General features: G+C 40.6%; 1 protein-coding gene across 1 annotated transcript in view; it reads right to left on the bottom strand.

Annotated features, from left to right (window-relative positions):
* Positions 1 to 354: 354 nt before the first annotated feature.
* The window catches only part of LOC105451001 (von Hippel-Lindau disease tumor suppressor), a 43589-nt gene continuing 20431 nt past the window's right edge, over positions 355 to 23512 (bottom strand). The window contains exons 2-3 of the mRNA XM_011691173.1: positions 2130 to 2451; positions 355 to 1687 (exon numbers count right to left, since the gene is read on the bottom strand). Coding sequence (XP_011689475.1) covers positions 1378 to 1687; positions 2130 to 2353 — 534 coding nt within the window. The 5' untranslated portion in view covers positions 2354 to 2451 and the 3' untranslated portion in view covers positions 355 to 1377. The remainder of the gene's footprint in view (positions 1688 to 2129; positions 2452 to 23512) is intronic.

Genomic DNA, 23512 nt, shown 5'->3' with positions numbered 1-23512 from the left:
TCTAATAACCGCGATGGAAATTGACTTACCGACAGCCCTCTCCTGCGCCACCTCTCCACGCCCCTCTCCTTCCAGTCAGCGATCCCTTATTACATATGAGCATACAATAAAAGTATGTGCACGAAAGGCGCAGTAAAAGTATGCACTCGCGTTTCGTGGAATAGCCAAATTTTTTTTCTCAAGTTTCACTGAAATTTTATTTCAGCGACTATTCCGGATACGAAAGGCGCGTTCTCTCTCTCTCTCTCTCTCTCTCTCTCTCTCTCTCTCTCTCTCTCTCTCTCACAAAATATATGGATTCCTTGAAACAAAAGTTTCCAAAGGTTTCATTGTGTAAATTATTTGACAGCCAGGTATTATTTAAAAATATATATTTTCTGTACAATTCTTTTTATGGCAGCGTAACACATATATTTTGTATTATATATATAACTATAAATATATTTTCTTTTATTACAATATTTTGACATATTTGACAAAAATTACATACCGACGACGAATATGCGTCGCTATATACATTTTTATTTTTAAATGTGCTCCATACTTGGCTAACTGTTAATTAAAGGAAAGTTTTTGGGATATCTATCGAGCTCACGTGGAAAACGTGGAGAGAAAGGAGCGAAAAGGACGAGGCGCAAAAGAGGAGGCCGGTTAATACCTTCGGAACTCTGCTAACAAATTGCGGAAACGAGTTCGGATTACTATCGACGATTTTCCTGAAACTTCCTGAGCGGCGTATCTAATCGAAATCGTTATAGAGAGTTAGGATATCAACGGGATTCATTGTGAAATTTATTCGTATTAAACATAACGTCAATATATGTCAATTATATAGTCGAACCGTTTTTCATAAAAAAAATATGACTTTGTAAATATAAAACACTTGCGAGATGAATACGCATGACGAAATGAAAATGGCAAACATTCTCTCAGATCTCGATTCTTTGAAAATACTTCTTTTTTTTTTTTAAGTATCTTTGCGCAAAAATTTGCAGTTGTAAAGCTGGATGTAATGCGATACACCCGTTAATTAGATGATCTCTAAAAACTCTCACAGATTTGATGCGTTATATTAAAATAATATATTTTTGTCTTACAATAAAAAATATATTAATTTTCCATACGTATATTTGCAAGAATTGCATTTTGCATGTAATGTCATTAAATAATATGCGATATGTAGCTGTGCCAGCGTTTATAAAAAAAAAAAAAAAGCGAAAAGGTTTATCCAAGTCTTTTCCATACGAAAAGATAATGAAGTTTGTAAAATATTTCCTTCATATAACAAATTATGAATGTTCCAATTTTTTTTTCGTTATCTTAATCGCGGTATTATCCTAATTGCGTAAAAACGATGGCACGTTAGGAGAGAATATGTCACGAGGATTGATTTCCGTGGTGGGAAGGTTCCGAGGGAGGTTTTCTCGGTAGCATTGTAAAGAGATCTAACTGAAGGGTCCGTGGAATGTCGAGGAGGAAAGCCTGCGAATCGTACCTAATACAGTTTTTAATTACTCTTAGTGACAATTGCTGGAGAGTGAACATCGGTAGGACGATGTACACGTTGGTCCTCTCGATTCTTTGCGGCCCGCGTAATGATGGTCCGAACCGATGGTCTCGCGAATCGCCACAATTATTGATAAACCATGGCATCGGAAAGAAAACATCGCGTCGGTTCGCCAAGTACCTGTTTCGTTTCGCCCTAGTCATTAATCCGTCCACCCACAAAGTCGATATTTAGAAGAAAAATATTTCTTATAATTTGTAGATAAAGAATGCCGGATAGAGTACCTTTACTAGTCTCATTACGACAATCTCTGTTAGAAATACTAATGGATGTGGAACTCACGAAAATGTTAACCTTATTGACAAAACAATTTGTGTAATTAGGCACGTATAAGATAATTTAGCTAATATAGAAATGGGTAATATTATATCCGCTTTTTAGCATTTTAAGAATCAAACTGCGACAATATAAGAGTTGATTTTGTCTCAAGGCAATAGACTTCACATCTTTTTACGTCCATTATTGACACCATTGCAAAATTATAATTATCCATAATTCGTCAGAAATATTTTATTGCTGATGTAACGATCGGCAAGGAAACGATTACTGTCATTGCACATACCTGACGCCCGTTTCTTTATTGACGAAAATCCACGGATGCGTATGAAACGTGTTTATTTCTCTGTTGTCCCCAGGTGACAGATTGCCATAATTAACTGCCTGCCCTTGATAATCCATCCAGTATAAAGTTATAGTATGAGGCGTCGTGTTAATAAATCTGACGTAGGATTCGTGATGACTGTTGAGCGATCGATATATCGGACTTCCCTGTTGATTTTCACCCATTTTGCGATTTTTATCCGTCCGCTTCCTCTTCTTACTTTCGTACTCGTAATGGAATTTCGAGTCTTTACTAATCTCTCTTTCTTCTTTCGCCACGAGAACTGGAATTAAAGATTATGAAAGGAAGTTAATTAAACGACGGCATTGCACATTCGAGAGCTCGATAAATATAAATAAATCGTTTTATCTAAATCCTTGTTGTGTGAAATATTAATTCTGTCATTTACATTCTTTTTTCTGTCTTTACAAACAAACTGTATAATAAAATATATTACAAATATGTATATAATAAAATATGTTACAAATAGATTAATTTCTTTATATCATAAAAAAATGGGCTTTCTAGTTTGGCAAACAGAATTATTTTTTTAATCGCTGTGTTTTTCGTTTCTCGGATAAAAAAAAATAGCGTATCGATGACCAATAATCTCCTTAAAACTTCGATTTGCCTTTCAACATTTTCGACAGACCGAATTAAATCCCCGGGAGAGATGATACAAAATACACGAAAATCTGTATCGTCACAGTTAAACAAGTCTATATACATCTGTGAAAATCGATTTATTAAGCACGGTTGCATTGCTGAATTTGAGAAATGAAAAAGAGAGGTAAGAAAAATCGATTGCATCGTAAGAATTCACGCAAGTTAAATCCGTATAAGATATTCCGACGATGACTCGCGTAGTATTGAAAGAATCTAACAAACTTAAGTCCAAGTAAATATATACATGTTAGATAAAACTGATAAAACAACATAAGTCAATAACAGCTATCAATTTCAAATGACAAAAATAAAAACTTTTTTTTTAATTTTCGAAGCTGGATAAATTTCATAAGCCATCGCGATTTACATTATATATATGAAATAAAATAAATTCGTAATAATGACATCGAAAATCCGCTTACAACGCACGCGACATTAAATCCGCTTAGAGAACGCGCAAGAACTAATTAGTTGCGCGAATGATTAGCTGCGACAACGAACGCGAGAGCGGAGAATCGAGTGAAGCATTTGCGATTTCAGCGGAGTTCCGAAGAGTCTCAAAGAGCTTCTAGAGACGATTACAAAGAGAGAGAGTTAGAGAGGAAGAGAGAGAGAGACAGAGAATGGCGCATTTTCCGGGATTGTAAACAGACGAACACAGACGTGTTCCCATCTGCTGTAACTTGCATTTTCGCCCTTCGGCGTTCCGTAAAATCAAGCAATGCGTTAGAGACGATCCGCGCTCTCGATGGCTTACAAAATAGCGAAACAATGCCGACAAACGTCGAAACTCCATTACGGCTTTTTGCAGAGGCAAGTGGCGGCGGACCAGACAGTAGGTATATGCGAGCAAAATTTTCTGATACATATTATGTACGAACTTTTGTGCGTGCGCGATTGTGCATTCTCATCGTGTTTCGCGCGACTTCTGAAATTAACTCCTCGGTTGAGGAAACCTTAAAAAACGTTAATAATTTTATGGCAATTAACATCTTTTACATAAAGAAACTTAACGCGTATAGAATCAAGTCGTCTTAACTTGCGCATAATATCGATCTCCGTTTCATCAGATAGTCGATTTATCAAAACGATTTCTTATACTGATGTGTATAATACCACAGCGACTTAACGGCGACTTAACGACATTATCGATGAGAAAAATGGTGAATGCTTCGGTGGTCAAAGTTCAACAAAAGCACCAATAGGAAGGAAAAGTTCTCCAAGTTTTGTCGGTTTTCGGAAATTGGTTCGCGATTCGAAATGTGACGCGCCGTAGGCAGAATTAGCGACGACAGGGAGAGCGAGATTTACGTCCGCGGAGAGAGTTCCGGCAATAAGAAGTTATTCCGTATATCTTGCGAGATTTTCGTGACGACTCTTTCTCGCGGGATACGAAGTTTCGGCGGAAGTTTCATCCGTACCTGAATTCGAAAATTATGCCTGTATATCATAAAGGTAATCGCGTCTCAACCATCTTATTTCACCGGATCAATTTCATATGTGTGTATGCGCACGTAAAATATAAATCAGCAATTAATGAATATACTCAAAAAATAAATAATTTTTACTAAAATAAAATCTCAAGCTTCCCCAGCTTAACATTTTACGTCAATGTAAATTTATATTGAGTGGATGGCATTACCTTTAAATTTTTATTAGATATTTGAAATATTGAAGTTTGAATTCAATTTTAAAATTTAAATATTACAGTATCCCGAACACAGAATACTTTTGTCAGATTAAGGACAATCAAGAATCTTATTCATAAAAAGTAAGAATGTAGTTACAGAGGCATTAATTTATTACTAATGATTATAATAATATGAGCTGACATTAGTTAGCGCAGCCATTGTTTTTTCCGAAACGGTTGGAGCCAAAAAATTGGGATTTGCGCGATTAATTAGCCAGTAAACAAGTAATTTCTACGCAAATCCCATTCGATTGTGTTGAAATGGCTGCGAGAACTTTAATCTCAAAGCTAGCGCAGCCATTGTTTTTCGCGAATTGTTTTTTTTTTATAGGACCATTCTATACATTTTTTTTTGTATGAGAGCGTCCAGCTTGCCATTAAGCTGGCCCTCTCTCTCTCACTTTTTACCTGATTTTCTGCTAAATGGCTGGGATAACAAAAGTCGGACTAGAGCAACAAATTAGTAACAAAATAGCATTAAATTTCTAACTAGGTCCAAACTTAATTTACGATGGTAGTTTAGCTTAATAGAAGTGCTACATTACCCGTATTAATTTAACATCATAATTCCTCTCATGACTCGCGAATAATATTGAGATATCGTATTTTGAAGTACAGAAGTAGGACGACTGGAATTCTTCATTGAGGTACTGGTTGAATTTATATTTTATCGTCGGCACGCGAATCTACCGCAAAAATTTTGTAACAACTAAATTACTCCGCCGGGAGAAAATATTTCTGCGAGAGCTGTGGAGGCCTTCGTGCGCGGCGTTGTGAAATTTTCCGGGGGACTCTCAAAAGCGAAAATAGCGTTCATGCAGGAATCCGAACACGGCGACGCCAAACATACTGTAAAAGCGTAAAAAAGGGGGGAAAACGAACCAAGCGAGGCGTTACATTAATTCGCATTTTTGGTGACGAACCCCGCGGTTTTGCCCGTTCCAAGTGACACACGTGCTCCTTTTTTTCCCTCTCATTTTTTGCATAGCCTTTGAAAATATTTCGTTGAAAAAAAAATTGGACAGATTCACCGCTTTGACAGGTTCCGATTACCTTAAAAATATAATAAACGGCCAAGCGCTTTGCGTCTACATGATGAATTGATCAACTTGCGGGACTGGTCGAAAAATTGGCTTTTACTGAAAAAAAAAAAACAGTTTTTCTAACCAGTCTTCTCGTGATATTCGATCTACGACGAGGTAATTGCAATGATATTTCGAGCTGGCAATTAACAATACGTTAAAGCGATAAGAGGTTTGAGAGCGGTAATCTATCGATTTCTCTTTTTCATATCTCGCGATAAGAAAGCGAGTGCATTATCGTCGATCATCCCCCCTCCCCCCCTCAGTTTTTTGCCATTTGGCTCTTCCCTAATCATACTGATGGATTAGAGTCTTTTAGAAACCTGATAGGGATTAAATTGAGTGGCTATGCCACTCGCGCTGTCTAATTCACATTTGAGATCACTATGATTTGCGCGATAATTTATACTATAGCGCGGAGAAATCGTGATGAAAACATTAAATGAATGAATATTAAATCTGATACACGATATCACATTCCCTTTGGCATGAATTTCATTCAATTGTATGATGATATTTGTCGATAACAATTAAGTTGAAAGAATAATGTGACCAACATTTCTACGAAATATTATCAAACGACCACCAATCGAGTGATAATGGTCGTTAATGGATTTTCCAGTAGTGAGAGGGCCATAACTTCACACAGCTCCATCTTTCATTATAATTTTATATAATTATCCACCTACTTTTTGGTTAAAGATAGAACCATTCATATTTCTCAGTTATTTCAATGAAAAGCGAAGAAAAGGGACACATGCATTATTAATAAAGGGCTGACTTTTTACCTGAATGCTGCACTCCCGGGCGCGCGGACAATTAGAAAGTAGGTACGCAAGCGAGAAATTAAGCTGCCTATTTCGTCTGCTCGTGCCATAATCAGAAATTGCCACAGTCAGGCGGAAACCGTTTATTGTAATTCGCCTGGTAATTCGTAACTAATTCCGCAAAATCGCCATGAGCACAAAGAGCTGCGGCAACGTTTCGACGAGAGAGCTCTCTCTTGCCTAACGAAACCTCGTTTACCGCGGCAGAGACGATCACTACGCGTTACAGCGCGCTAAATAAACGCGTTGAATTCGTGCATTCGAAGCGAGCCGATAATTAGACCACTCTCAGACAGACACGGTAATTATTTGCAATATTTATGTTATGTTATGCTGTTTGCAGTTAGACGTTGCGTTTTATAAGAATTTTCTCCAATTATCCGTAATCAAAGTCGGAAACTCAAAATCCATAAAGAAATTACGATAACATTTTTCGTAAAGATAACATTTTCCATTAATCGTGTCAATTAAACGATTATCTTGTTTATTTTTCATTAAATGAGAAGAGAGAGAGAGTTAGAACCTATCCATTTACGTATAAAATTGTGAAAATCCGGCGAAATTGAACATCGATTAAACTCACGAATTTCTCGGTCAAGCAAAAAAAAAAGATAGAGAGATAGGGGACTATTGATATATCTATTTGCGCCAAAGCGAACCTGATAGATTTATCCTGCCAAACGGAAGCGATATATATTTGATAAACTAACACGGAAGATGGAGCGATATCCAATAAGCCTCAAGATCGCTCGGCAATTCGGTCGTCGTGTGGAGAACGATAAGATATATCTCGTTTCCTTTGTAAAATAGTCATGTAAAGGCAATCGTGGTAAAATATTGGTAAAATAAATCTCTCCAGATGTATGTCACGCATAATTTTTTCAATACTATACGGACGGCATTTGTGTTTATTCGCAAGTGAAAACTGGAAGTTTTAGACAGTGACAAAACCGAGATGTAATCTCGTACGTTACACGTGGTTTAGAGTTAATAAAGTGCAACGAGATAATTCTGTCGCAAGAAATAAGAACGCGCCCGCGCGATTCCGAGCACGATTCGGTCCAACTGACATTCGTAATTCGCTCGTTTCGCTCGACAGATGTATGCACAGTCGTCTGCAGCGAGAAGGCGGCGCAATATTGGGGTTTGCAGCCTCGTCAAGTATTTACTTAGGCCGAGCTGGAGACGCGCAGGGAGAAACAGAAACCGCGAGACGCAAACCGAGAACGAATACTTTATTATAGCGTCGCGTGCCGTCAGTCCTGAAATTACAAAGGGACCGCGCGTCGTCGAACAGCTTGATACAGCACGCCCCGAGTGCACAACGAAAATAATCTTGCGGCTCTCGAGCTCCGCTTAAAATATTTACCAAGGAGTACTTTTTCTTCACAAAACTTTCTTACGATTTTTACATCGATACTTTGTAATTAATTGGAAAGTCGCTAGTATAAATAATTCATATATATTAGCTTTTCACTCGCAAACGTCTGTTTGAGATTTGAAGTTTTTGGCAAAAATCTTTTTAATAAGTCGACTCGTTTTTGCCGAATAAAAATTTTAACTTAAATATAAAAATGCAAATGTAATTTAGTTTAATTGAAAAAATTCGAGCCTAAATTTAGTCAAAGTGCGCTTCGACTAAATTGTAACGATAAAAACAGAGCAACCGTATGAAAAGACATAGGTATATATTTTTTTAGCGGCACGGCTTTTCTATCACGGAAGTGGCGATAATGTTGATCATACGTGATTTACGGTGTTCGAATGCCATTGCACTCTGTTACCATTCGTTTACTATCGGAGACGTACCAATGATCTATGCTGTCGATTACACTGGTAATTTCAAGCACGTAGTCGCGTCCCGCTTTGTGGGTGTCCACAAAGGTTGGCAAACAAACGAGAACGCCCATTGTATATCGATTGTGTCGGTATCGATCGCGGGGGACAATGGGGGTAATTGAGCATGCACATTACGACCACTGGATATCCAAGTCCAGCCGTCATTTTGAAGTAAAAATGAAAACGAGAGCATGGACTTTCCCTTAACTTGGTTCTCCTAGACCGTGTTTTTTCTCATATTTTCCCTTGCTCTCGAAATGAAGTAGTTTTACGTTCTCGTACGCATTGGTGGTACAAAAACGAAGGAGAAAACGGATTTTAGTTTACAAACGTAAAAAGAAAGAATATGTCAATAAACAAACCGGTTTTTTGCGCGGTACGGGGAGCTAAAACATTCGGAAAATCGAATATTTTTATGGAGTCACAATGGGAATGCACTCTCGACACCAACGACTGGATTCGGGAGAGAACGAACGGGGCGAAAACAAATTTTCGCAATGGAAAAGGCAGGTGGCCGCCTCCATTAACGGAGATCGGATCTGCTCACGAGTTTTCTAATGAGAACCCCATGTGAGAACGAGCCATTGGTATTCGAGTAGAATGAAAATGAACGACGCGCCTTTTTCTTGTCAGCTCAGCCACCGTTTTTTCCCCCTCTATTCAAAGCAGCCGCTGTTCGCTTTTCTCGCTTTAAAATCAAGGTAAAACCACACACTTTTAATAGCAATTCAATCACGAGTCTGTCTATTAAACAGCATGTTAACTTGTTGGAAAACAACTAATATAAAAATTATATGTAATTGTACAGATATTTAATCAATAAAACTATTTATCTCTTAACAGATATAAAAAAAGTGATTGTTTTTAATCCTAGATGGAATTTCATAGTCATTCGTTATTTAAAGAAAAGCAACGAACACAGTATGTACGTCAAAATTTATCGTCGCATTATTCGAATATAAGCACTGATTTAATATCAATGAACTTGTCGCGCGCACGTCGCGTCATCCACGTTTAATTATCATACGTATATAACGTACTCTAATGCAGTTATTAGCCGGCGCGGGGGCTTTGATCATTATCCGGAATTACCCGGAAACACGACCCGTATTTCGCACAATGAAATCGTTCCATTCGCGAGAATAAAAGAAAGAAATGGTCGGCTAATGGTGCACATATTGCGTAACATCAACGATCTATACGCGACAACAACAAATGCCCGACTATGCCGCGAGAAAAGCGCCCGGAATTCCATTAATAAAATTTCGCTTGTCACAGAGGATGGCAGAAAATACCGCTCTCTTTAACGTTCGAATATATACAAAAAGACACATAGTTTTTTTCAGAAAAAAACTTCTGGTATTTTTTTTAAAAAGAAAAATGATATTCCATAGAAAAACGTATGCACACACGCGTTTTCAGCGCGCGCGCGCGCACGAGCACACACAGAATTCCATTAATTCAATTAACCTTCCAACACACATTTCCATAGTTTCTCCGTTTTATCGGTATAGCTTTTACAATTCCATCGTATCGCACTCGGTGCTGGCAGGTCGATGCGCAACTCGGCGTCGCGCGCTGCATCGCGAAGCGCGTTCGCTTCGCGAAGTCGGCAAACCGCGGAATTTACGGTGGCTTCAATTCACGGCAAACAGCATGTAATCCTTGCGCTGTTTGCGCCCGAAGCCCCGAGGGCAAATAAGGGAAGGCAGGGGGAGGGGGGATTACGAGCAGCAGGTACGAACGAGAAGTCGGAGGGGAGGGAAGATAGCGTGATCCCCCCCAGCTTTACGCATGCAACGCGAGATTCTCCCGCAACGTCGTCGTTGCCGTTGTCGTCATCCTCGCTTCCGTAATCGCGCCCGTCGTCTCGCTACACGTAAATTTTGCCCTTTTAATGCTGTTCGCAATTAGTCACGTACTTACGCATACTGTTACGTGGTATGCAAACGTGTGGCAGACTCTCGGGACGGGGCTTAATGAAATGCGCCGTATAAAAAAGTAACGTTACCGCGAGAGGTAACGTACGAGTAAGAGAAGTTCAGCCATTTAAGAGTACAAGAAAATAATGTCCTTTCGTACTGAATTATCAAATTTCTAACTTCAAAGTTACGTCACATTTTGATAAAGCATTTATTATTGTAATAATTTAATATGCAAAAAATGTATGAATTTGTAAAAAATTATGTAACTAAAGAATAACAATTTTGATTAACATATAGAGTCGCGTTTTAATTAAAGTTTTAATTAAAGTTAAAATATTCAATTAATCTTTAAATATTTAATTAAAGTTAAAGAATGTTAATCAAAATCAAAATTAAAATCTTTATTGAAGAATTATCCAATATAAATATATACAAAATTAAAATACTTTTTCGTTTTCATATAAAAGACGAAAGATATCTTCATATAAAAAAAAAAAAGAAAAATATTAGAAAGACTCAAAGAAGCTCTCAAAAGTTACCCTAAACGTCAATTCGAAACTGCCTCGTCTATCATCTTTCCTTTTTCATTTCCTTTCTTGTCTACGGTGGCCCTGAGATGAATTCTGATTTGATCTCCTAAATATACTGCACGATATGTTGCACGTGAATTTAATGGTTTCGAGTTAGCTGTTATATATATATATGTGTGTTATATATATAAGTGGAAGAACCGTAAGTCCTACGATAATCTTTGGCGAAAAAGATACTCATGATATAAAATTACATAAAATTGTGTAAAAACAAATATGGATTTATACATCGTTACATCGTGGCATACACATCACATTTTTATGTATATGTATACAGGAATTACATTCCCTACCAGGTTACATCACCAAAAAAATTTTGTGACGACATAAATTTGAAAAGAAACGAGAAGTTAATGAGCGTAATTGCATCGCAGGATGAAACTCGGTCGCCTCAGAAGTATAATTATAATCAGAAAGATGGATGAGAGAAAATAGTTCTTGCGGCCGAGCAAAATGTTTCGCGAAATTATTTTAACTAGCAGCCGGCTTGCGCGCGACTTGCAATGGATTCATGCATATTCAGGCGCGTGAGACGCTGGATTACGCGGCAAGCGCAAAGTATTACACTTATGATTATTCAATAGAAACTCACGAAATCCAGTTTATTGCCCGAGTTAGGGGACCCCTTATAGTCGGGACGCATCGCGCGCGGAACTTGTAAGTCAATGCTTATCAAACTCTCCGCAACAAGACGAAGGAAGTCTTGTAATATATAATGAGCCTTTCGTTATCCCAAAATAGTTAAACTTAGCAAGGGCAGGAGCTTTGTACAGGACGGGTGCCCCGTTTTGCAATACCGCTCGCAGCGCTTTGCGAACTGCGAGCATCCTTAGCGCAATTAATTCCTCTTCCTGCTACAAAACAGATGACGTGGGTATCTCGCGCGCGTAGAGAGAGAGAGAGAGAGCCGGTTTATCTTAACGTACTGTCGTAAATCCCTTGATCGATCGTTCGAGCCGGATCGGCCGGACGGCGGTTTATACGTATAATAGGCGAGAGAAATCCGCGTAACAAATACGAAGAAAAGATGCAATTTGCGACAAGTTCTTCGCCACAATCTCTCTATTTTCCGTCTCGCGCGAAAGGGGATTCTATTTCGCGCCGATCGTCCTCTCCCTTCTGAGGGAGGATGCAGGGAACTTCCGGGAATTTGGACAAATCGGCCGTTATTTCTATCATCCGCTCGAAAACGATCTTCAAAGCTCGCCCATTGAATAGACGTTCTCCATTCAACGAGAGAGTATTCTCGCTTTATTCCGCACTTCCTCTCGGCAAAGCTACGTGATTCTCATTCTACGAATCAATGATATCACGATAGAATTACGATAAAGTAATGTTGTAGGCAAATAAGACGTAATTTTAAGTTAATAATTAAAACAATTACGACGAGTATTTTATTTTTTTCAGATATCCGATATAATTTTCTATGAGATTAGAATTGTTTACTGTAGGCAATTGCTAGAACGCAAAAAGGCAAAACATGTACTGATATACCATTTGAAAATTGCGGGGACTAAAAATATTTAAAAAAATCAAGATTGAAATAAAAATATAATCGGTTTAATAGTGTTCATCAGAGAAGTATTACGACTCCTCGATAAGCCCTTCTATCATCTCTCCTCAGGATTTCGTAACAGCTCAATAAGATCGATGCAATTCCCCACGGAAATCGCGATTGCTAATTACGAGCGAGATTATTACTCGCAAATGAAGAAGCGATAGGGACATAAATTACTTTCGTGTCCTCGTAATCCTATAATTGTCGGTAAAGATAAGAAAAAAGGAGCAGAAAAGATACCTAGAAGAAAAGATTCTGCCTCTCGCGTAAGAAATGCACCAATACGAACGCACTATCATCTCTCTGGCAAATCCAATAATCTTTTTCACTACATTCAACTTAAGATATCTTCCTTTCTATATGTATACACACACACACACACATATTCTACACACATATATATACATATATATATATATATATATATATATAAATGTAAGAGACACCAGGCGCGCGCTTGAGCCCTCCGCGAAATTTCTGAAATAGACGCACTGCAGAGTACTTGACTCGATTATGAAAATGTACTTTCCCTCTGCTCTCTGCTGCGCTTCCACGCCGACGCCGACATCGACGATGAGGACGGCGACGACGGCGGGGCCCTTTTCCTGTTGTTTCAATGTCTCTTTGATCGTGATATAAATGCCGAGGAGTCCGCAATGGAGAATATGCTCTCTCAGACGCCTCCCCTAAATTGAATTACGCTGGTTTATCTTACATTCAGTCGATTGGCTGCTCATTATCCTGTCGCGCACTGGCTGTTTCGGCAGGCATGTAAGACCACCCGCCACTGATGCACGAAACGTCAGTGTCAGGAGACCTTATTTGGATTCGAGGTGGAAACTCCTGGTAGAGAAACGCGATCTGTTTCTGTCGTTTTAACAAGGAATAGCGGAAGTCTAAAAATGTTTTCCAACGTCCCGTGCAAAACAACACCAACTGTGTCTCGACTCCGGCGTACTCATTTACATTTAATGGGGCTATCGAACACCGTTGCAAATCACGTGCAATTACGCGTTACATTCTGACACGGAATACCGACCCTGCATGTTTAATTACGTCGTGTTATACGTGTAATCATTATTTCCTGTCAGTCGGAATTCGCGAAGAAAACGTCAACGGGGAAACCGCAGAGTAGGTACATTATGCAAAACAAACTAATTTACGTGCATGTTAATTGTAATAACGCGCACATATAGAAATTCGTGTATATATAGCGTAATACGAGAGAAAAAGATATTCTATTGTTCCCGAGCCCATTGGCCATGATTTCTGAAAATCATTTTACTGCGGAATTCGACTGCGGATATTCCCCCATATGCGCATACGGCGCGTTTACAACGCGCGCATCTCCCCCCCACGCAAAAATCCCCTTGGCGCGAGCTCAGGAGAGCATCCTTGATTAAGTAAAACGACGTAAACGGGATAAGGATATTAAGTGGAACGAATTAACAATGCGGCAGCCGTAGGCTCGCGCGTATACCGTAAGCTCGAAAACTTCGTGCATTCCGGACTCACGCGGAAAGTTCGCGCCTACGGCGCGCCGTATTACGACGCGTTAAGTCGGTATTACCGTTTTCATATACATTCTCGTATATATAGCGCTTTTCCCTTTTTCAGAGCCGGCCAAGCCGGCGCAGACACGAGCTGTAGGAAGTTGCCCCCCCCCCCACTACTGAAAATTCACCAACGACCATTATCACTCGATTGATGATCGATTTGGTAGTGTTTGGTAATCCATTCCCGATGAATGGTAGTCAAAATTGTAAATAAAAATACGCAAAAAAGATATGGACTACCAAAGACTATCAAACGACCACCAATCGAATGGTAATGGTCGTTAGTGGATTTTCAATAGTATAAGGGGGTCAACTTCACACAGCTGCTGACACGCGCGCGAGAAAACGGAGGGAATCGCGGGATGTGGATACGCGGCCTCCCACAAGAGGAAAAACCGGAGAAAATTGCCGAACTACCCGGAATATTTACGAGCGAGAACCAACCTATTCTTCTTGTCGTCATTACTGAGCAAGGTAAAAGTGGATAAAAGTAAAGGAAGATAAAAGTGGACATCGATGGAGAATGGACATCGAGGATACGAGCAAATAATTCCGTCCGCTGGCCACTGGCCGAGTGGGATCGCGTGAAGCATCTGAGTGTGTATGCGAGTTCGAACAATGAACGAACAGCACGAACATGCAATCAAATTGATTTAAAACTCCCTTCGTATCGTTTGAAGCGAATCTAACTGAACGCCAATGAACGAAACGTACGTTTCCATTATAGCTGCGACGCGTGCGCGCACGGGGCGAAAATTTACAAAACTTTTTAACAGCGAAAACTCTCTCTCTCTCACTCACATTCGCGCTACTCGTGTACATTCCTGTAATTTCCACCGGCCTCCAGTTGTTTTCACGACGTGTCCCCCTCCCCTCCCCTCCCGCTGTCGCGGTTCCACAATCCTCGCTGTCTTTCTAGATAATTGCCTTTCAGACGAGTCGCGCGGGGCGTTTGCGAAAGGAGTTTACCCCGCGGCATAGAAAAGCAAAAACGCGCGGCGGAAAAGAGAGTCTCCGCTCGCTTCCTCATCTTATTTAAATTAGGACTTTACGCCGGGCTGCTTTGTAACAATGGTCCCGTCGTCTTTCGAAATGCCGGCGCACCGACGGGAATCACTTTAGTGCTAACGTTTAACAACCTTAATTCTTAAAATAACGTCCGTTTTTATATTTATAAAAATAACTTGCGAAATTGAATTTTCCCTTTAAAAATGCGCACGTAATGTCTCGCCAAAGACGACCCGTAATAAAGAAATTCAGTTTTCCCCGCAGGAAAACTCCAGCTTTCCTTCCTTTCGCTTTGCTTAAGAAATATTCTGGGAATATTTCATCGAGCTTTAGCTCCGAAGAATAAAATTTGCGGTGTCGTTAATCGTCGTTTGCTATATTTTTACGTAAGTAAAAGTTCTCAAACGAGAATGGCACAACTCCATTTTCTAAATGTATATACGCGTCTCATTTGAAATGGGTGTATTTTCTAAATCGCGACGACATCTCCTGTTATGGCGGATCAGCGCGTGACATATCATCGGATTCACCCCTTCACGGATTTACGGGAGAGAACGGACCCTCTTCGTTCTCCGTCGAGCTCGGTTTATCTTCACGGACGCACGGTGATTTCTCGCGGTAAGTCCGCCGCATCTGATCCGGACCACGGCGACGAAAGATATTCATACGCCATACCATTTAAGGATAGCCCCGTGCGCGGGTACGGCCATTTTTTAAAACGCCTCTGTGAAAAACTCTAAGATCCCACCGCGCCGGATGGCGAAATTTGGCCAAGATAAATTCGCGAACTTATTGTTATTGCGTGGAAAGTGATGCCTGGATATTACTTGCTCCCCTCGGGCTCGGAAAGCGGGACATGAATCACAGAAATGATATCTGCAGCAGGATGTAAAAGGCTGTAACATATTCCGCGTTGATCGTATACGATATGATGTTCGATCATTTGATAAACATTATTCTCCCGTAATATACGTATTTTTCAGCGTGTTTCCGACAGCATAAGACCGATAGGCGCTGATCAATTTTCCATGTAAAATCGGGCAAATGCATGGCTTTAATTGGATTTAACAACCGTACACATCGTTATTGTAACATGTGCGCGAGGTCAATATCGCGATATTCATTTACCATTTTATAAAACAGCAAAAAGTTTAATGGGGGAAGAGACAGGCGGAAGAATATCGCGAAAGGGGCTGGTATTTAATATTCCTTGTACGATATCCGGATATATGTCGACCTCCGATCTCGGGCTCTCCTTAGGATGAAACTCGCCCAGAGAGATTTTCTAGTGCTTCACTCCACTTATTATCTTCATTTCCGCCGTCTCCTCCTTATCCGTACTTTCCTATATGCACTCGTCTGGGGAGAGGGGGAGAGAGAGAGAGAGAGAGAGAGAGAGAGAGAGAGAGAGAGAGAGAGCTGTTCTTACCGGAATCTTCTTTACTCAAATTGATTCGAACAAAAATTTTCAACTGCAAATCGCGCGTCACAACGTTCAACGTGTAAAGTCGCTGGATCGCAAAATAACATTCGCGCGTCGTTATATTATCCACGTTTCGTTATAAACGAATATCGACATTTTATTCGCACCGTTAAATCGAGAAAGGCAATTATTAATAAATTCAATTAATTATGAGCACCCGCGTGAATGAGAATATTTTCACCGCGATATCGCAACAACATTAAAATTATATCTCTTAAATTAAAAATAAGCGCGCGCGTGTAACATTCATAAATCTGTTCTACTCTAATTATCAGTTTTTAATTAAAGGGCATTAGTTAACGATATCACGATAAATTTCCATCGGGACTTGTTGCAAAAGGAATGCGGGGATAAAATCGTGCGGAATGTATGTATTATATTGGCTACACTCGCGGCTGCCGGTGCAACTGATGCAAGTCGAGAAGGATCGTCGTCGTTGTCGTTGACGCGGTGCGCCCGCGGAAAAGGCAAAATTGCAATTGCGAAATGCGTCGCGAGAAACGCTTGCGCGTATACGGTGCGGTGAAAAAAAAATGTCGGCATTCAGTTTTACCGGAGCGTTTTTGCGACTCTAGTATGTTTACGGCATGAAATGAGGTCGTTTGCGAAAGTGTCGCGATATTTCCATTGCCGCGGCATAGAAATAAATCAGCGCGGGATGCGCGCGTGCACGTAGCTTGCGCGTTGAATAACAGTCGTTCGGCCGCCGACGCGTGATAACTCACACTTTCGTTTAATCCCGCGAATAAACAGGGCGAATAATAATGACAGGATAATTATAATTGGCGCAATTGTTATCGTTAGTTTATCTATCGCGCGTGCATAATTAATTTCTTACATAATAAGCGTGTTATAAATTATCACAATTTCCAATAATCAGGAAGCTGGAAGCGTGTATTTACAGCGGGCGTGTATAGTTGCATAAAAATCCATTAATGGGGAGCGATGTATCGACATATAATCCAATGGTCTAATAACAGCTTAGGTTAATACATTGTTAAAAATATAGCAGTGAACACAACACACACGATGAGATGCAAGAGCAAAGAGTAAATGTGAGAGTATTCAATATAGTCGATAATCACAGCAGTCGATATGCAATAATACGATGAAAAATTGTGCTATTATTTAAGATTACAACAGAGAAGATTACCCGTAAAAAAAATTGCAGTAAGAAAGCTCTCCGATCGATGAAATTAAAATAATTTCCATATTTTTACGATATCAAATCCCATCGGGACTTTCCAAATAAGGGATAAATTTTTGGAATCTCTTTCTTGCGCTAGAGTATTCTTGACGTAATGGGATTCAATCTCGATTCAGATTCCTAGAATGTATGTAGGTATTTCTCTTCTGGAGATCACAGAAGCAAGTTTCGTATTGCGGTTTCCTAGAAGGACAGTTCGAATGTAATCGTCTTAGCCATTATCGCGGCGCGAGATAATCATCGAGAAGAGAATATACATCATCTCGTCTTTCTTTCTCTCTCTCTCTCTCTCTCTCTCTCTCTCTCTCTCTCTCCTCTTGGATCGATCAATCCGCACATATACATAAACACACCGTCCTATGCCGGCAGCGCGTGCTCGGATGTTACCGACGGATCAATCCGGATTAATTGAGTTACGGTTCGCGGTTTTGCGGCCGGCCAATGACCGCAGGGATATATCCGCGGCTTCCGGTGTGTTTGCTCGCTAGTGTGGTCATGTAAGCGGAAGAGGCGGGGATGGCGACGAGGAGGAGAGGAGAGTGCCGCGCTATGTGACTCCCGTCAAGCTGTGACGCCCGCACCGTTTCGGCCCGGTTTGTTTTTTTTTTCGAAAATTGAAAGCACACCACTACGACGACAGCGGCGACCACGACGACGGGCGTTATCTCCTCCCCGGGATTTTCCGCCGACGCGATTCTCTCTTCCACAGTGCGGTGCGGTGGTAGTGCATCGACTTGGAAAGCCAACGATGCGAGATGTCTTGGAGAACAAAATGGATTTGGAACTGCGCTGCAGAAAGTCATGCCCTTCGGAGTCTCGATACAATATTTCTAGTGGACTTATATAACGATTGCTTTAGTGCGAATTTTCTGCGAGATTGGTATACGTAGAATAACGCGAGGAAGAGAGATAACGAGCTAGAGACTCTAAGCATTCCGAAATTTTTTCACAAAATAGTTTAAATGTCTATTATTAATGTTTCTAAATAAACAACCAATATGATACCAAGTATAGATATACGACGATGCATATTTCATTAAAGTAAATAACTCCGTTACGACGAAAGACGTTAATTTCGATCAACATTCACGACAAAAGTGTTTAATTTTCATTATTATTTTCAACGATTATTTTAAAGAGAATTTATCGCAGAAAATAATTTATACGCTAAGTTATGTATAATAAAAATATATAATACACGTAACACACATCAGCTGAAAATACCGCGAGACCGTTGTACCACTGTAACCGATGTAACGCGCTCATATTTCTGTTGCATTTATTTATTATATTCCCGCTCATGCCGGTGTAAAACGAGATTTATTATTTGCCAAATTCTATTGCGCGAATATCCCTCGCAAAATATATTAATGCTTTTATTCGCACTGCGGTAAAATCTAGATTGTCAAATGTATTTTCTGTACTAGAATTAATTCTATCGCAGTCGCATATAGCGCGACAGACGCGTCGTATAACGGAGAATAATGTGTGTGCATCGTCTATACACGAGAGTGCAACTTCGTTATATGGCCGTGTTACATAGCGGCAGGAAAAACGACCCGTGTAAATAGGGAGTAAATTCCCGCACAAAGAGTAAATAGAAAGACTAGATCAATTCTATTCAATTTTACAATTAGCCTCTAGAAAATTGAAAATTGGGAAATTGAAAGGAATTAAAGGAGTCAAAGAAGTAAATAATTTACATTGCAACGTAAGAAAAATGAACGTGGAAAGGTAAAATATTATATTTAATTTAATATGCATTTTTGCATGTTTGTGCATTGTTGCCTTCGTTTTTCAAAAATGTTGAAAATTTAATACAATTTTTTTAATTAATTTAATTCTTTCAATTAATTATACGAAAGACAATCTTCATAATACTAATTAAAAAAAGGGACGTAAATGTAAATTATGTAATAAATCCTCTGCAGAATGAAAAAAGGATGATATACAGTTTAATGTGATGCAACATGTGTAACGACATACCGCTTCGTTTAATATTAATTTACGAGGTTAGTTACACTTACGGTCTACTGCCTTCGTTCATGGACATGCATAAAAGTACTTGTACACTTCTAACGTATAAATTCGAGCTTTCGTGCGCGATCGCGCGAATGTATACGGTGCGCGAACGATCTGTCACCGTAATGCGGGGCGTTTGATAAAAGCACTTAAGTCGTATCCGCCCTTCGATCTAGAAAGCCAGGGGCTCGCGTGCCCCGAGCAATAAATTAAAGTTTTGATCTCGACGAGGCGCGCACGTGAGCGGGCGGGCGGGCGAGCGAGCGAACGAACGACCGTCGCTTTTATTTTCTCGCCGGAATTCCGTGTGCGCGCGACGACATTCCATGCACACGACGTGAATATTTTCCCTCGGCCGGGGGAAATTCGGAACACTGTTGATTGGGTTGGACCATCGCTCGGTTACGTTATTTTAACGGAGACTCGTTCGAAACGCGAACCCTCAAAGGACCCGGTGGCGTGTTTTCGAATGCTTTCTGTTACATCGCATTCGGAATATTGAGCGCGGCAACGTTTGAACAGAAAGTGTTCTCTTTCACAATACAATCTTCCCGTAATATTATACGCGCGGCAGCGTCGATCGAATATAAGACTTTCGATAAACTGCAATACGTGCAATACGTTTGTAATATCGTTACACTCGAATTTTTCATACGTAAATTACGTACTGAACGAGTCAGAAATGTCATTACGCGAGAACCCGCGGCGCGACCGAAACTGACATCTTTTTTTATTTCCTCCTCCAGCGAAAATTTTTGCGCGGACGTTCGTCGCTCCAGTCGCATCGCGGATAGTACCGGCCACGTTATGGTAATCTGTATGGTAATATAGTGCAAATTGTACCGGTGGATATGATTTATGGCCGCAGCGCGGGCGGCGCGAAATGAAATAGAGGATGCTACTTTCATCTGGTCCGGCGACGAATTATAATAATTCAGTCGAGTGAGTTTGCATAGCAAAATCCAAAATAATATGAACAAACATAATTAGACACGCCTCGCATTAATTTTCCGCATGGAACACCTCGCCGTAATTAACGCTTACGGAAGTATCGGACTAGAGAGGGTCGACAAATTTAACGCGTTTTACCGCGTTTTGGCTATATAATTCAAACGTGTTTCAAACATGTCCAAATTACTGCCGGCACCGCGAGAGCCGTGAATTTGTTTTCAGCGCCCGTCAAGTTCTTTAAAGTGTTAAATTGTTGTTCGCGGGCGTTGATCCTCGAAGAGCCAGAGTTAAACATACTGGCGCACTAATCGTGCGAACATAACCCGCGGTGCTAATCAAGAGTCAAGGGTTCTAACTGGTCCTTGACGTAACAAAGGCGACTTCGCCCGCACCGTCGGTTTCTCGAGCGACATCGGAAGTGGGCCGTTTGTGCGAGCGCGCGAGCTTAACAGAAATTCTCAAAGGGAACATCGGATGTCGTACCTATCCCCAAGCGACGCGTCGCGCTAAAGTTAAGAGTTAATCCACGACAAAGCCGCGGAATGACCCCCGTTAAGGTCGCCTGCATGTCCCATATCCTGTGCATTTAACGCTCGTATGCACTCAGCATATTCGCCGTACAGTTACGCGTTTTACGGTCATCTGAGACCACAGCGGTCGCCGCGGCGAGCTTTCATACGTGTGTGTGTGTGCGCGCGTGCGCGTGTGTGTGTGTGTGTGTGTGTGTGTGTGTGTGTGTGTGTGTGTGTGTGCCTCGCACACAGAACGTTCCGAAAAACAATAAGATTAACATACATTTCCCAAACTTTAATTTCCATTACATAACATTATATGTTTCACTGCAATACTTTCTACATAAACCTTTGTGCAGCGAAAAACGTTTCTAAGTGATGAGATAGCGAAATCAGTAAAACAGAATGATTTTAATTTTCTCGCAATTTTTATAGAAATTGCGTATATACTTATCGTCTTTCTTTTTAATTACGGACATGGATACTCTGTGTGCACGACGTCTCAGAATTTCCGACTCTCTTTGTAAAAACGAATTCTTCGACAAAGTTGAATTTTCCGAGAGCTAGAGCTTCGAGACACGCGAACTAAGATTGCAGTATAGCGTAATTATAAGAAAAGCCCTCTCTCATCGTTCATTTAAATTCGAATGGTCTTTATTTTGTTAGGATTTTAATTCCAGCTTTAATTACCGTGATCGTTTAGTGCCGAGTATCGTAAAGTTCCTGTTATTATTACCATTACGATAACTACGCTAACGCTGTTATAGTGACAATTGTTCCCTTTATTATTACGGCCCTTTCCCTACGGCTGCTTTAAAAGTAATCGCGAAATAATGTCAGGCGTCATTGTAATCAACGCGTTAACGTAAATACAGAATGGTGCATTATGGCATCGCGGTGGAATTCCCGAGGAACGCGTACACGCCTCGTAATTCGCTGCAACAACTGCTTTGTGGTTGCTGCTCGACGTACCGGGGGTACCGTAGTCGTGTGTCGTACCACGAAAGGACATCAGAGCTCCGTAAACGTCCCCCGTGGCACGTGAATTTCGTACAAGCGCTCACGTGAAACACACGGCGACGCCCTCGCGCGCTTATAGACCGTTAATTAATTTCCCCAATTACACTCCTACACACGCGCACGCGCGCGTGTTGTCCTACAAAACGCCCGGGGACTGTCTTCCAAGCACTTGACCCGAAGCTCTAAGCAAAATATTATCCCAAGCACCCTACTTCAATTAAAAAAAGCTTATAACGTTGTGATGAAAAATTAAGAGATGGAAGAGAGGGGGGAGATCGTTAAGAACGCACCACTAGTGAGCTATCGCTCAGGCTAACAGTTACCTAAAAAGCTCCTGGAAATATGAGCGCTTATTTTGCCTAAATATAAGAGAAAGAGAGACAGAGAACTTCCGGTAGAAGCTTTGATAAAATAATGAGGAAAATCGAGCGTTCATAAGGTCGCTGACCTTTCAACGCCGCTATCTTTTCTCGCGTAAAAGACACGCGACGTACGTCTTACGCCGCTCTATATTTTTGCACGTGATAAACGGAGATTGCAACTGAAATTCGCGCTTATTGTTTCGGCACTTTGCACGCGAACGGCGACGCGATTTTGAGTCCCGCAGTGTAAAAATATTTTATTCGAAAATAGAGCGATCTGCACACGCGTGCGCGCGCAAAACTAATACAATCACGCGGCAACTATTGTTTCATCGTACAGAGATCACGATTGTGGAAACAGAATATCGTGCGTTAAATTGAGTACTTCGTTAAAACGTTATTAAATTTATGGCTTTTATTTCGCATCAGATTTAATTCGTCCAACGCGAGTGTGTTTTCCGACGTTTTACGGGCGATACGATAATTACATTTGACTCGCCCCGCTGTTGTATTATTATTATTATTATTATTACCGCCGTTAGTTGATTATTACCCGATGCGTAACGAAAGTAATTATCTTCGAAGATTAATTTACGTTATAATAATTATCGCAACACGCAAAGAGTATCCATTGTGTGAAGTTAAGATCCTAATTAAATTTCTTGGCGCGCTCGTGGCGTTCTCGTCACGTTATTCGAGAGGATCCCTTCCAGCCTCCATATAATAATAACAACTTTGATCCCGATGATCTTAATATAAGTGCATACACAACAGCGCGCGGCGCGGGTAAATGCAATTCGACGCGTTCCAATTCGCAAACGTCAACGAAATTCCGGATTTGCTTACGTCGCCGCGCCACGCAAGATTAGATATGTAAATCAATTAATCCGCAGTAATTGAGTTAGAATTCGTGATTTGGTCGTTACCGCGCGGGAATCATGTCGGAATAACGTGTTTTCGCGCAATAGCATTTCGAACCGCCGTTCGTCGCCGAGGTAAGCGAGCTTATCGCGGCGATGGCGAATAACGAGCCCCTCCCCCCCCCC

This window comes from Wasmannia auropunctata, unplaced genomic scaffold (assembly GCF_000956235.1).
Source record: "Wasmannia auropunctata unplaced genomic scaffold, wasmannia.A_1.0 LD336053.1, whole genome shotgun sequence".
NCBI classification, from domain to species: Eukaryota; Metazoa; Arthropoda; class Insecta; order Hymenoptera; family Formicidae; genus Wasmannia; species Wasmannia auropunctata.
Note: the sequence above shows the minus strand (reverse complement) of the source record. Positions and strands in the feature narration are given on the sequence as shown.